Here is a 15,926-nt window from a genome sequence, read left to right as displayed (position 1 = left end):
GAAAAAGACTTTCAAGTGTTGTTGATATGTCAATATGGTCCTAACACCAGAAATTGACAAGATCGGTCTGCGTGGACATGTGCACTGCAGATCAATCTTTCTTATGAATATTGATGGAGAACCTTTCAACGGTATACCATCAAATAGAATCTAGGCACTGAATAACTACAGCCAAGTTAATTCTATTACAGGCATGAAAGCTTGGCTTGATAGCAGGGAAGTCTTTCTGCATATTAAATGGACTAAAATAGAAACATCTGCGTGATCATCTTGAGAGGTGCCCAGAGCATTTTGCTAAAATTCCGTCACTGATTATGGCCATAGTTACCTGACTACACACTTGGAAGAAAAAAAACTCAGTGAACTGTGTTCTTAAAAAGAATGTGTTTACTGCTAGTAAATTTGTCAATAAAATTGACTTTAAAAAGAAATTGGATCACTTCGTGATGACAGAAAGTCATCTGATGTGCATTCCTGAATACATTAAACTGTGGTGATATTAGGGGTTGGGAGATGGCTCAGTGAGTAGGAGTTCCTGTTGCACAGGCCTAAGGACATGAGTTCAGTTCCCCAGCGCCCATACTGAAGTCTGATATCACTGCATACACCAGTCACCAGAGCACTGGGCGTTGATGCTGAGGGGGACAGGAAGAGACAGGAGGACCAGAATCACTAGGGATTGCTGGCTAGCCAACATAACCGGGACTAGGGAGAGGGACAGCAAGCTCTGAGTCCATTGAAAGACTCTATCTTATTGGGGTAGCAAAAAGATGTCAAGTTTGAGGCCAGCTTGCTAAATGGTCAGACCCTGTCTTTTTTTTTTTTTTTAAAGAAGATGTCCTCAGTCCTCCTGAATTTCTCATTTCAGAGAGTTTCTTTGACATATGGTTAAGGTTAATCGAGTCTCTTGATTTTACATTTTCTAAGAGCAATTTAAGTTTGAGGAACAAGACAGGTTTTTACTGCCACATCTGCTGTGTCCCCTTTCTAGCTTACAGCCAGGTCTAGAAGCTGGGCACTAATTGTATTTTCCCTTCACTTTTGCCAAAGAACGGGAGGCATATTTATGTTGTCCTCGAGGGAACGATGAGACAGGATCATCACTCTGAAAGTAGTACGGGTTACGATTCAAGAGAAAGAAACCCCGCCCAGACTTGGAGAATGTTAAAGTCCAAGTATATTAGGCTCCAAATAAATATTCCCAACTGGTTGGTTACTTGTGCCCTGGATCCATCTCCTTCCATTCTGGGTCACTTGACGTGGCCTCATCCTTATCTCTCTTAACCACCAGTCACTTCTCAAACAAGAATGAGCTGAAGGAAACCCTGTCCCTTGTTACACTCCATGCAATTCTCTGCTGTTCGTTTTCCTGTGGATCCATAAGAAAGTAGGAAAAGTTGTCTACCTGGAACACAGATGGAGTTCTGGGTTTGTTAAAGTGATTCTAATGTAACCCGTTTCGCAGCTCCGTCTAATCTCCATCCCTGTCCTCTCTGGTTTCCAGTGGAGTCTTCTCTCACTGCCAGCAGGTGCCCCCAACCTCCAACCCACACCCAGAGCCAAACCACAGCCCTCGTTCCTTCAGCATTTCTGCAGTATTGACAAGAGACCTCTGTCCTTTGTTCATGTGACAAACAACACTCATGGGATGCACAGGGAACTCTTCTCTATGTCTGGCTCTCCCTGAAAAATGCTCAGAAGCCTTCCCGGGCTCCTGTGTGAACTCGCTTGACTATTTTCTAGTGTCCAGGGACTGCAGTGATGTGGGCAAAGTCTCCAACCTCATGGTAGCTGATCTTCCTCAGTGAGGATGTGTGTAGACAGGCAGTTCCTGCCCTCCCACAAGGTCTGACCTACGGGCGTCAAGATGAGAAGGAAGGAGAGCAAGGGGTATTTTTCTGACTTAGTTGTCTTGAGAAACTGACACAGTTTGTTTTCAAGAAAAGTAAGTTCGGGGTAGGGAGGTATGAGCTCATTACTTGACAAGATGAGCTCGAGGAAGCTGTGGCACACACAGTAGGGCTGTCTAGGCACTGGTGATAGAGTCTAGAGGCTGAGAAGCCTTCTCTAAGCATACAGATTTGAGCATTAACGGCACAAGAACCTTAGCAAACACTGTAGGAGTGCATGTTGAAAGTGAAAGAAAAGCCAGAACATTGTGGGAAATCCTAAAGGATCTAAAACATCCTAGCTCTGAGGATAGTTGCACTTCTGACTTTAAAGAAATCTTTTGCAGGGCTTGGGAGATGCCTCAGTGATTAAGAGCACTGGTTGCTTCTCCAGAGGCCGTGGGTTCGATTCTCAGCACCCACAACAGCTCACAACTGTCCATAATTCCTGTTTCAGAGGATCTGACACTCTCAAACAGACATACATGCGGGCAGAACACCAATGTGTATAGAATAAAAATTAATTTATTGGGTTGGGGAATTAGCTCAGTGGTAGAGCGCTTGCCTAGCAAGTGCAGGGCCCTGGGTTCGGTCCCCAGCTCCGAAAAAAAGAAAGGAAAAAAAATAAATTTATTGTTTAAACAAGAAAACATTTGCTCCCTCTGGACATTGATTTCCTTGCTGACAAGCATTTGTGTAGGGACTTCTCACAACTATTTCTCTGCATGGGTCTTATGACTGCTTTGGGATGAATGGGGATTATTAATTCCTTCATCTTGTAACCTCATTAATATCTCTTGGCTCATACAGTTACATGAGCTCCTCATCTTTTACTGATGAATTGGTTTGTTGGACACAACAAGTCTGCTAATACTTTTTTTATTAATTTGAGACCCAGGGAGTTAGCAGGTTTGAAGAATCTAGGTATTTATGAGGTTGAGAGCCAAGAATGCTTCTCACTCTGCCCTCGTGCTCAGTGCTTGGCTGCCTACTCGTCTGAGGAAGCTCATGGAACCAACCTCTCTAAGTCTACTTTAACTGATCCGCACAGGAAGTTAATGATCCTTGCGATGGACTGAGGAAAGTTCCCGAAGTACTTACAAAGATACCTGGGACACATTCCCTCTAGGTCTAAGCTGCAACGTTATGCTCACAGTGACAATAGCACGGTGCTGTAAAAAGCAGCTGCATTTTAGGCCAAAAGTTTTCAAAAGAAGAGCACAGGGCCATCTAGATGCCTCTGTGGGTAAAGGCGACTGCCGCCAAGCTTTAAGGTGTAAGTTTGGCATTCAGAGCCCATGGGTGGAAGGAAAAAAACAGTTCCTGCTACGTGGCTTTGACCTTCACTCCTACACCATGGCACACACGTGCCTGAACACAAAATAAAATGTAATTAATGAAAAAGAATTGAAAGGAAGGTGAAACAAAATCCCTATTTCCTAAGAAGTAGGAAATGTGGGTGACTGGACTCCATAGGTCATAAAACACCATTTCCTGCTAACAGATTGAGCTGTGGGTTTCAAAACCTTGTCTAACTAAATTTCAGTTGTATTCAATTTAACAATTTTGTATGAGAAGAAGGCATCAGAGCAGCTAGTTCAGTGGTTCTCAACCTGTGGGTCTTGACCTCTTTGGAGCTGCATATCAGATATCCTGCATACAGATTCACATTATGTTTCATAACACTAGCAAAATTATAGCTATGAACTAGCAATGGAATAATTTTATGGCTGGGAGTTACCACATAGGAGCTGTATTAAAGGGTCTCAGCATTAGACAGGTTGAGAACCACCAGTGGCTTTATAGTGCATGTGGTGTTATGCTTAGCTCAGAAGATAGCCGTGTACAAAGGCAACCATAAACCCCAGGCTCTCCTCTTTCTCAGTAAAAAGAAAAAAAAACCTTACTCTCTTGGATAGGAAGCTGTGTTATCCTCTCAGCCAAAAGAACTCCTAGGTTAGGAATCCTTAAGAATCGGCCTTCTCCAAGCTTAGGAAGCTTTAGGTTGGGACATTAGCTTCAGAGTTCCTTAGAATGTTTTCCATTTTCCTCAGAATATATCTTGGTTTCAGCTACTTGAAGACAAAGACTTGCCTCTAGCAACATCAGCTATAACATTGGAATCTCCAGCTTCTTTCTCTCCTCCTCCTCTTCTTCCTCCTCCCCCCTTTACCCCCCACTTCTCCACTCCTTCTGAAAGGCTGAGTTCAACTTGTTTGTCAGGCACGGCCGAAAGTGTGTATCCCTGTGCAATGTGTCGTCTGCTGAGGACAGTGATGTGACAGGCAGTAATTCAAAGCAGGGCTTTAAGTGAATAGATCAGAATAAGCCTCTGGGATTAGTCCCAATTGAAAAGTTCAGCGCTACCAGAGAAGGCTGCATTGCTGCAGGGGATTAGCAAATGGCTGGCTGTGGGGAACAGCATTCATGATCCAGCCACATCCTGTGTGATGGACAGCCTCAGCCCTGTACCACCCATCCTTCCTGCGACACTCAGGCACAGAATGGTGATTGTAAAGGCATGGGTTTGCCATTTTTTCCTTCTTAGAGACTCTTGACCTGACCGTTACATGAATCCTTTGATTCACACCTAAGCCACAGAAAAGTCCCGGCTTTAAAATTGCTACAGTCTAGGGGAAGAAGATGAAGAGAGACTTCCTTCCATAGATCAGACCGAGAAGAGAAAGCAGGAGTCCTCTGGGTAGTGAAAGAATGGGGCAGTATCCCTCCGTGATCAAGGCACAGAGTATGTTAACAAAGAGAAACCTGTTTGTATAGGGCCTTTACTGTCTGCAAACCTATAATTGACACCCTGTTATTTGATCCTACACAAAGGGTTTGTGTCCCCATTTCCCAGATGAGAAAAGTATATCCTAAAGTATTTGCTGGAAGTATAATAGTCTGATTCCGGGTTTGGTCCTTTCTTTGATTATAGTCCTACTGAGTGCTAATTTGTGGAGATTGTATAGAAAATTTCTAAGCACCCGTGTGTTAATCAGTTTCCCTAGCGAAAGTCCTGAGGCAGTCAACTTCAAAAGAGGAAAGGCTTGTTTGTGTTTATAGTCATAAACCCAAATCATCTGGCCATAATAATTCAGCCATCTTGTATTTGGAAGAAGTGTACCTTAGTGGGAGTACATGTGAGAAGAATCCTGTTGATGAAACAAGAGATTGGTGGTTCACATCCCCTTCATGGGTACTATCCCCAGTGACTTAAAACCTCAGTATCAACCTTAAAAGGCTTCCCTACCTCTCCCAAGAATGCCCGTGATCTGGAAGGCCCAAGTATATACATGTAACCAGACTTTTGAACATTTTTGTTTTACTAACTTTATATTTTACATAAAATCTACCTGCCGTTCTTATTTATACATTGTTTGAAAGTGATTGTGTTTTTCCTCTTCTTGGCAATTGTATTGAATCTCGCAAGGGATAGTACACAGGAAGAAAGAAGCCTATACATATAGAAAATAATATTATAATCTTGGATTATGACCTAGGAAGAGTTCAAAGCCAAAAAGAAGGTACCAAAGCTAGTGCTCTTACAGTGTTGAAATCTGTGAGAACAAGTTGCTCCAACCCCATTTTCTATTCTGTCTTAAAGATAAAAAAAGAAAAAGAAAAAGAAAAGAAAAAAATCAAAGAGTAGGAATTTAAAAGTATTTAAAACCTTTTAACTTCTTTCCTGATATTCTGTATTAAAAAAAATTAAAAAAAACCTACTATTCACATCTGTTTATATGAACCTGGCTGAAGGCATGAACTCTACCTTTGCTGGGACCATTTATAGGTAGAAGGCATTTGTAGGTAGAAGCCTCTATCTTTCCAGCCTTGAACATTTTCTATGTGGATATGGCTTTTAGGTATTATTAAAATGTAAGTTGAGAAGGGCCTGAATGTCCATATCCCCTTGTTGCTGTTACTTTAATAGTTGGTATGTTAGAGTTAGTCTTTTGAAGGTATACTTCATAGACTCCCCAATAATGTGGAGTGGCTGATAAATTTGTGAGACAAATAATTCCCTTTCAACATGATATACATTTTGGGGGATTAGACTTATGACACTATATACAGTTATATCCATTCTCACCCATGCTTAGACAGTCCCCATGTGTTCTTTAGATTCTAGTTTAATTGCTCCATTTCGAGTTGTACTGTGGGGTACCACCAAGGCAACACAGCCACCCTGGCTTAAACACAATACAGGAAGCTTGCAGTGGAGACAGTAAAAGACAGTAAGCTGCCTTCCTTCCTGCTTTCTCAGAGGGAGCCATCTATGAAGCACTGGAGGAAAAGAGCCAAGACCAGCTCATAGCTCTTTCGGTGTTCTATAAATGGTCCCAGTAAATCTTCAGGGCTTTTTGAGGTCACTGGAGCCTGGGTGCTTGAGGCCTCAGGTAAATGTAGCTTCCGGGCTGTTTCCGTTTGCTTCCCGCCTACTATCAAGGACAGAAAGCTGATCTTTCACCCATACTGCTTTGCTGGGATGGAAACAGCATTCCGAAAGTTTGGAGTTAGAGCTGAGGTTAATGTTTGCACAAAGTATCTTGCTTCCCAAGAAGTGTGTCGTCATATTCCTGTCCTGTTCTTCTTGCCTCTACATACCATTCCATCCATGTGTTTCTTGCCATGAGGACATTTGGAGATCCAATTCCATACATAGTGAAATGTAAATTTCGAGTATTTGATACTATTTTGACTGATTTGGGTTATTCTGAACACCATGAGAACATAACCATACTGGACTTGGTGACACAGGCCTTTAATCCTGCCACTTGGGAGGCACAGGCAGTCAGGCAGATCTCTGTAAGTTTGAGGCTTGTATGTCGGCATAGTGAGTTCCAAGCCAGTCAAGACTACATAGAAAACCCTGTTTCAAAACAAAACAAATACAATAGGGCATGTACTGGGCTTAAATTCTTTCACCCAGGATCATGCTGTGACTCAAACACCTTTTGAGTAAAGAATGCCATTAGGTAAGCTATGTATCCATTCATCTGTGGATATCTTGGCGGGCTTTGTACTTGGGATTATTAAACGGTGAATCAGGAAAATTCGTATGTTTTTTAGTAGAACTCACCACTTACTTCTCTTACGTTTCCCATATAAGGGTGGAGTGGCCAATTCCTCCTCTTCTGGAAGTACATATATCTTTATACTGACATTTTTTTCTCTAAATTGTTTGACCAGTTAACACTAAGCTCCTGTATTTTCAGATTACAATTTTCTTTTGCTTTAGATTAGTGATGCCGGTTAATGTGAGATGTTGAGATATCTGCTACCCCCATCTCAGATTGTGCACATAAACGTACATGTGCTTACATTCCCCATTTATTTTATATAGATTGAGAGGTGGAAATTTGCATTGCTGTACACTGGAAGGCTTAACAGTGAAAAATGCCACAGGAATGAAAATCCATCCATTACTTTTTTAAAAATCTAATATTAATCTTGATTAAGTTTACTGGACATGTCTAGTTTATGGTGTAGAAATGAGCATGGATCTTAACTGCACACATGTGATATTTAATTCATAGTAAAACCAGAAGGGCTATTTGACTGGGGCTTGGTCCCTTGGATCCTGCCTCTGGCACAATTCATTTGCAACAGTTTGGATTGCATTTTATGGCTTTGATTTTCTCTAATTTGTTCTTGATTGCTTTGAGAGGAAGCGGTAACTCGATATACTAAACTCTGCTTAGAATCTTCAGTACTGAGAATTTTAATTCTGTCTAGTGTGTGTCAGCAGAAGGTTGAAGAGATGGACCCACAGGGCTCCGGTCCATTACATAATGATTCATTCAAATAACTTACCTGTGTGGGCTGAAGGGCAGTATAGCTAAGAATGATATTCCTGGTATTAGAAAAACACCTCTAAAGTAAGAAGTACCTAGAATCAATCTAGAAAAGCCTGTTGGGCTAGCTTTCCAAATGACAGTCCTTGCTTCCCTCTTGGACAGACTCACATTAGTTCGTCCATTCTTTATCATTCATTCACACAATGGTTCAACAAACACTGAATAGTCTGTGGCAGGCCATGCTCTTGATACTGGGCATACAGCCCAGAACACATCTGGTTTTGTTCATAAGGAACTTATATTTTTAGATGGGGAACAGGCAAGAAAACATAGACATAGGAATAGAGTTTCGAGTGAAATAGGAGGATCATGTGGTACTCCCAGAGGAGATAAAAACAGGGTAAGAGGCCTGAAAATGCAGGCGGAGTACTTGAAAGTCCTACTGATTTTCTTTTCTTTCTTTTTTTTTGTTTTGTTTTGTTTTGTTTTTTGTTTTTTGTTTTTTGTTTTTTTGAATGTCAGAGAGAGTGTCTCAGTCAGTGGCACTTGGGTAATTGTGCAAGGGACAGAGCAGTGTGGATGTTCACTAGAGGAAGTCATCCAAAAGAGTTCTGGGCAGTATCTAGAGGAACTGCAGGGTGAGGACTTAGGGGTTGGGAGGTCTGGGTTGGGGAGGGGTTTAGAGATCGGCAGGAGGCAGAGACTCTTCAGAGAAACAGTGAACCATTTGAATGATCTTAGCCTTTTTCAAAAGAACAGACAAAATCCAAGGATCCTGAATAAGAAAGCAAAGATTCAATTTTTCAAAAAGGATTATCATGGAAGTTTGGTAGAGTGAACTGTGGGGAGGCATGGAATGAAAACAAGTTGGAACCTTTAACTGGTATGTTCAGGCAAAAACAAATAGCATAGGTGTATTAAAGTCTGCTCTCTCTCTCTCTCTCTCTCTCTCTCTCTCTCTCTCTCTCTCTCTCTCTCCTTCCCTCCCTCCCTCTCTTTCTCTTTCTTCCCCCTGCTGTTTTAATGAATTATTCTTGCAGACACCCACCCTGACAGATCTTGGTCACTTGTGACTTCTCCCTCTTCATCCTGGGTAGAAAAGTGTCTCCTAAATACACCTCCTGCTATCCTCAGCTTTGATTTCAGAGCATCCTTCTGTCTCAGACCAATTTTTCCCACAGTTTGCGTGAAATTCACCAAGAGCAGCATGTTCTTAAATTGAGATCGTGATTTGAATGGGTTCAGGCCTTTGTTCTTCCATATACTGGCAATTGGACCTCTTGGGTTTTTTTTTTTTTTTTGACAACTGTCCCTCTCTAACAATATCAATACTATTTTGTAACATATAACTTACAGATCAGTATTTAGTAAACTGCAGTAAGTAGAATGTGTTGCTTTGAAATGCTGAAAGTGAGTGGGAGCCACAGATATCTAAAAGCAGTGGTTGGTTCCTCCTGGTTTGAAACATCTGCAGGTCCTAATGCATGGCTCTCGGCCTGCCATTCTTGTGAGAATCTGAGCAGCCCCTACTGCTTCCCATGTTAAATACAGATCTGCCTGCCAGGCATTCACAGCTCCATCTTCAGACTCCTTCTTTCCCCATTATTTTTCTCCAGGTCCTGCATCTACTAATCAAGCTCGCCATGCTGCTGTCACCTCCTACTTCTCTATAAAGTGTCATCCATTAAAATTCTACCTGGCCTTCAAATCCTGTCTCATACCACTGCCTTTACACTGCCAATACACGAATGATTTCTCTGAGTTCTGAAGTGTCATTGCACTTAAAGAGAGCAGAGAGCATGCAAAGAAAGGCCTTGTACCCACCAAGGCCTGGTTCTCTATGGGTGCTACTAAATCTCTGGTTTTCCCTGCAAACTGGCATCAATAATAATACCTACCCCATGATGCTGTTTCAAGGAAGGATTTAATGGGATGTGGTATTGTGTAGATTAGTTCTGTAACAGGTATGAATGCTTAACATTATTTTATCTTCAGGATCTATGTTTAGTAAGAACTTTGATTACAACCTGTTTGAGATCAAGTGGAAAAACATATAGATGAGGAAACAGGAGACGTGGTTCCCACCACTAACAAGCTGTGCAATGCTGCATGTCACTGACCTCTGTATCTTACCTTCTTCAGCTGAAAAAAAAATATTACTATTAGTTCAAAGTGGCCAGATGTATATCTATACTTCCTCAAGCCTACCCAAACTGAACTCTTAACATCCACCCCGTGTACCTTTCCTATTTGACATAACCATTTAAATTACCTATTTCTTTGAACACCAACATTTAATCTATTGGCAAATCTTAGTGGTTGAACCCGATTACATAGTGTCGGGGTTCACTACTTCTCCCCATTCACTACTGCTACAACCCTACTCCAGAACTCTGCTGAGTAGCAGCTTCCTAACCTATCTTTTGGCCTCCACTCTTGCCTCTGGCCCTCTTTCAGCTCATATTCCATGGAGCCAGACTAGTGTTTAAAACATAAACCAAGCTGAGTGTGGCACTGTATAGCTTTGTCCTACTTCCTTCAGGGCTGAGGTGAATCACTGGTGCCCAGAAGTTTGAGATTAGCCCGAGCAACGACTTAGTGAGACTCCATCTCAAACCATAACAGATGAACAAAGCACAAGCCTATTATTCCCTTGCCTAACACTGCTCAGTGTCTTCTCATCAAAGGACTAGGTGCTCAGTCCTTTGCCCTCCAAGATCACTGTCTCCATCTTGCTTTTTCTTTCCTGTTCGTCGCCAAGCCAGTGGGTCTGTTGGCCCTTAAGCATTGGTTGGAACGCTTGGTCCTGCCCCCACCTTCTGCAGTCCACAGGATTTGTAACTTACAACTTAACTCTGCCCAATTGTCCCTTAACTTCCATCAGTAGTGCTAGACCACACCATCCCACTTTTCTCCCAAACACTTAACACCAAAAGTCTCCTATTTTGTCAATCCCCACTCCCATCCAGTAGCAAGTGAATGACCTCACACAAGTCTCATTTCCTAATACAGTAAGTAGGTGTGCCCGGATAGGAGAGTTGACTGAATAAATGAACAAATACAATTCTATTTAATGAGATACAAAGTTTTGTATTAATTACATAAACCAAAACCTGTTATTCTTTAAATGTGTGCATTTTTTTTCTTTCATTGAATTCCCATACCGAGTGAGCATGAGTAAGTAAATGGTTAGCAGCAGAAATATGACAACTTTAAAAAAATGTCACAAAGCTTCTTCCAATCACCTTAAGTCTACTATTCTCTCCCTTTCCCCTCCCAGATTCAGCCCTGGGGTAAATTACCCTCCTCTTTGGCCTTTTCCCTGTGGGTTCTACTCCCATGTCTTATTCTTCAGATCTCAGCCTAAGGCTCCAATAGTTCAGCTGCTACTGTACCCTTCTATCCTTCTTTGAGAACGCCTGGGAGTTTTTATTGTTCTCAAGAAAGACCAGAACCTATTCTTGTCCACCATCAGGCTAACAACTCTCTTCTACTGGTTCCCATCTGCCACCTAGCTGGGCAGCAGAGGTTTCCCGCTTTCAGGACAGTTTTACAAAGCGCCGCTGTTGCCTCCTTTAGACTTCAGAAGCCTGTGCTCCATCCCTCGGGAAGCCCACCCAGGCTAGACCGTGCTCCATCATGAAGCCCCACATCACCAAGGGACTATCTTTCTGAGCTCATACTTGCTTCATAAACATATACTTCTGAGCGCCCCGGCCTCTCTAACCAGCCTTCCCGCGAGCCCGCGCCCAGTGATTATTTGCGGAAGGAACGAACAGAGGAGTCGCCCAACCACTGCTCGCCCCTTCCCCGCCGCGGCGCCACAGCAATGACGCATTAAGCTGGCGCCTCAAGAACGAGCGTGTCAGGACGCCTGCGCGAAGGGACACGCATGCGCAGAGGCGTGAGCCCTCTGACAGATTCTCGAAGGCGGCGGCGGCGGCGGCCTTGGGCCGCGGGGAATGGGAGTCCCAGGGCCCTGACTGAGCACCGCCCCCGCCTCCCTGCCGCGACATGGCTCAGGAGAAGATGGAACTGGACCTGGAGCTGCCCGCGGGCACGGGCGCTAGCCCAGCGGAAGGCGGCGGCCCGGGCAGCGGGGGCCTCCGGAGGTCTAACAGCGCCCCCCTCATCCACGGCCTCAGCGACTCCTCGCCGGTGTTCCAGGCCGAGGCGCCTAGCGCCAGGAGGAACAGCACGACGTTCCCGAGCCGCCACGGCCTGCTGCTCCCGGCCTCGCCGGTCCGAATGCACAGCAGCCGCCTGCACCAGATCAAACAAGAGGAGGGCATGGACCTGATCAACCGAGAGACGGTCCACGAGCGCGAGGTGCAGACCGCAATGCAGATAAGCCACTCCTGGGAGGAAAGTTTCAGCCTGAGTGACAACGACGTGGAGAAATCCGCCTCTCCAAAGCGCATCGATTTCATTCCGGTGTCTCCAGCACCGTCACCCACCCGGGGAATTGGGAAGCAGTGTTTTTCACCGTCCTTGCAAAGTTTTGTGAGTAGCAACGGATTGCCTCCAAGTCCTATTCCCAGCCCAACCACCCGGTTTACTACCCGGAGAAGCCAGAGTCCCATCAACTGCATTAGACCAAGTGTTCTTGGACCATTGAAAAGAAAATGTGAAATGGAAACTGATTATCAGCCAAAGAGATTTTTCCAGGGCATCACCAACATGCTTTCTTCTGACGTTGCACAGCTGTCAGAGCCCGGAGTGTGTGTATCTTCTGATACCCTGGATGGAAACAGCAGCAGTGCCGGATCTTCCTGTAATTCACCAGCGAAAGTCAGCACTACCACCGACTCTCCTGTGTCGCCTGCCCAAGCAGCCTCCCCCTTTATTCCAGTAGATGAACTTTCCTCAAAGTGACTCACTCGTCTTGAATCCCCCTCCCCCAATGGAGAGACAAAAAAATCAAGTTAGAGCAAGCACTGAACTTTGTCGATTACGTTGAAGCTGTTTCCTATTTGACTCTTCCCTCTTTTTGGAAATTCCTGAAATGTTATTCTAGAGAATTTCTATGTCAGGTTCCTGCGGATGCCCTTGAATTCAGTGTAGTAATATTTTCGGACTTTTTATCAATAAGTGTGTTGAAGCATACATTTTACGCTGCTAATATGTCTAAATACATATGTTATCCCTTGATTTTTTTAAATAATTGAGAGCTCTATTTATTTATGGGATTATTAAGTTCTGATGAAAATATAAATGTTGAATTTCAGTTTAGTAAACTGATGTTTTAAAATTCCATAATTCATGGCACACTAATTTTTGGTGTTTTTCAATGGTTGCTATTTTCCATCTACTGAAGAACTTACCTTCTTACAGCTAAAATAATGTTAGTGATATCAGTCCACTGGTTGTCTAGTTTACCCAGGAGCCCTTGATATTTAATGTCCTAGGCAGAAAGGTGGGTGGGAGGGAAAAACGACAAAAGGAGAAATAACACTTTGCAGCAAATATTTTAAAATTAAGTATATGAAAGTAAATAAGGACATTTTCTAACAATTTTCATAGTAACTCTAGTAAATCACACTAATATAACTACAAAAATGAAATTTCTTTTTGAAAACATTTTTAACCAGAAAGTGCATTCTTTTGGGTATAATCCTAAACATGCAATGGGACAGTGCCTTGTAGTCTTAGCTCACATTAGACAAGCGAAGGCAAGGCTCTTGCTACCATTTCAAATTTAACATTTGTGAAATGTAAATGTGTGGGAAAACACCCAGACAGATGATGCTCTCTCAATCCTTGATAGACTTTAAGCTATCCAGTCCTGACTTGGTTCTTAAAATTCTTGCCAACGAGAAGCCAGGGCAGCTGTGGCTGCTTTTTTGGTCTGCCCATCTGTCACCTTCATATTTTTCCCTTGCTCAGGAAGGAAGCAGTTGTTTCCTTGCCAACAGGTACTTCCCACCTCCCACCAAGCTAGGCCATCGTTAGACAAGGTACCCCTGACTTGGATTTCTAACAGTGCGATACATCTATGGTTGGAGCTTTATTAACAGCAGTGGAGATGTAGTTAAGTAAAGGCCCGTGAGGTGCAGGAGATGAGGGACAGTCACTTCCATAACTCATTACTTAGGTTTTCTTAAAGGTAGAAGTATGTGGTGCTTTTCTTTTACAATTAAGATAAAGAGCAAATGCTTTTTATACTACACTTCTTTACAGTACTTCATCTGTCCTGGAAAGATAAGACAGACAGATTGAATGAATAACAGACCCAAAGAAACAGGTTCAAACAAACAAACAAACAAACAAACAAAACAATAAGAAAGACATGACAAAAATTCCTACTTAACTTTCTAAAGTTGTCACCTACAGACTTTAACAATTATGTGGAATTTTTACAGCTATGAGAATAAATGGAACTGGTCAACTCTTGACAGTTGCATCAAGTTTCAGTGAAATGACGTCAAGGGTAAGAACGTGTCGGTGTTTAACATTTCGGGGTACTAGTGTACTTGTGTTTCCATCTTGACCGTTTCTCAGTTTAAACCCATGGATCCAGTTTCCTGTTGGGTACCTTGACCTGCTTCCAGAGGAACTTTTAATAGCCTCAAAACAAAATTTGCCTCCATACTTAATGTGTTCCTGGAGGTCGATGGCATCCCTGCCTCATTTCCTAAGCTGGATACCATCGATACATCTGATGTCTTCCAGTTAAATACATGTACCCCGAGTTCTGTCAGTTTCTTTTAGGCTGTATTTCAGATCCCACTCCTGCAAACTCCCCTTGTCACCAGCCTGTGTCTCATCCCCCTTTTTGCTTGATCTTCACAAATGCTCAAGAACAATTTTATTACACTATAAACAATATTGTTTCATTTTCATACTCAAAACCTGTATCTCTTATAACCCTTACAGTTTAGCCAGCCCTCTCAGTACTTACCCCTCTCCTGCTGCAGATACTAGACTACTTGATAATTCATTCTTAAATAGACTATATATTCTTACATGTTTACACCTTTAGAATTTGTTTATGTGCGGCTCGAGCGTGTGTGCACACATGGAGATCGGGGAAACAGTTTGTGTGAGTTGATTGTCTCCTTTCACGGTGTTGGTTCCAAGGATGAAACTCAGGTCCTCAGTCTTGGCTCCAGTAACCTAAACTTACCCATTGAACAAGTCCTCCCTTGACTTTTTTTTTTCTTTTTTTCGGAGCTGGGGACCGAACCCAGGGCTTTGAGCTCGCTAAGCAAGCGCTCTACCGCTGAGCTAAATCCCCAACCCCCTCCCTTGACTTTTTAATCCACATGAATTTCTACTGAAAACTACACTGGATTACTAAATATTTAAGTACTGTATATGTGTATATATTTAAAACCAGAAATATCTGACACTCACTATGGAAAACTCATTATCTCTTTCCACAGGTAACGTCCACTGACAGTTTGGTGTACATTCTACAAGATATGTTGTTGCTCTGCATTTTCCTGCATTTATGTGTATGTAGATGCAGGGACTCAGCACGCACTGGCAGCTGTCTTCATTTCTTGGAGCCTGTGTTGAATCACTCACCAAGTCTTACTGATTTTATCTCCTGGAACCTAACTCCTGGTTTCAATCTCCGCTGCCATCAAGACCCAGGCTATTGTATCCTCCTTGGGCTTCTCTCCCACTGGTGCTTAGCACTCTCACTCCCAGCTGCCATCTGATGCTTTGCTTTTAGAATTGTTTCCTATTACTTATTTCTATGAGGATACCAAAATATTGATTCTGGCTCAGGGGACTCTGAAGGAGAAGCCCTTGCCTCCTGCTTTGTCGGGTTTTTTCCTACCTTCACTAACTTGTTTTCTTCTTTCTTTCTTTCTTTCGTTTTATGTGTGTGGCTGGTTGTCTCGGTACCACGTGCCTGCCTGGTGCCCAGGGAGGCCAGGAGAGGGCCTCAGGTCCAATCCACTGTAGCTGGACTTACAGCCGGTTGTGAGCTTCATGTGGTTGCTGGGAATCAAACCCAGGTCCGTCGGAAGGGCAGCCAGGGTTCTTAAACTGTGAGCTCTTTCTCCAGCCCCCACTTCCTGATCTTTAAATCCCAGTATTCGCTCTATCTACAGCTTTTGCCAGGTCATTTTCTACAAGACATGAAAGCCTTTATGTTCCCTAAGCTGCTGCTCTTCTATGGATGGTAAATCTTAAATAAGCTAAGGCTCTAAGAGTTTGTATGGGCAATGGGCAATTTACATCATCAGAGTAACTTCAGCCATTCCTTCTTAGCTCGTGTGGACAT

At 43.1% G+C, this 15,926-nt stretch overlaps 2 protein-coding genes across 4 annotated transcripts in view; both read left to right on the top strand.

Annotated features, from left to right (window-relative positions):
- The window catches only part of Pip5k1b (phosphatidylinositol-4-phosphate 5-kinase type 1 beta), a 283,946-nt gene that overhangs the window by 63,770 nt on the left and 204,250 nt on the right, over positions 1-15,926 (top strand). The window lies entirely within an intron of this gene.
- On the top strand, positions 11,640-12,946 carry Pabir1 (PP2A Aalpha (PPP2R1A) and B55A (PPP2R2A) interacting phosphatase regulator 1). The gene has a single exon (NM_001014029.1). It carries the CDS (start codon positions 11,702-11,704, stop codon positions 12,560-12,562), a length of 861 nt encoding a protein of 286 aa, NP_001014051.1. The 5' UTR covers positions 11,640-11,701; the 3' UTR covers positions 12,563-12,946.

This window comes from Rattus norvegicus, chromosome 1 (genome assembly GCF_021556685.1).
Source record: "Rattus norvegicus strain SHRSP/BbbUtx chromosome 1, alternate assembly SHRSP_T2T, whole genome shotgun sequence".
Taxonomy (NCBI): domain Eukaryota; kingdom Metazoa; phylum Chordata; class Mammalia; order Rodentia; family Muridae; genus Rattus; species Rattus norvegicus.
The sequence above is the reverse complement of the archived record's forward strand: the minus strand, read 5'-3'. Positions and strand labels throughout refer to the sequence as shown.

What these genes read in the sequence shown, in the direction of transcription:
- Pabir1 (NM_001014029.1), top strand. Translation starts at nt 11,702, where the DNA reads ATGGCTCAGGAGAAGATGGAACTGGACCTGGAGCTGCCCGCGGGCACG.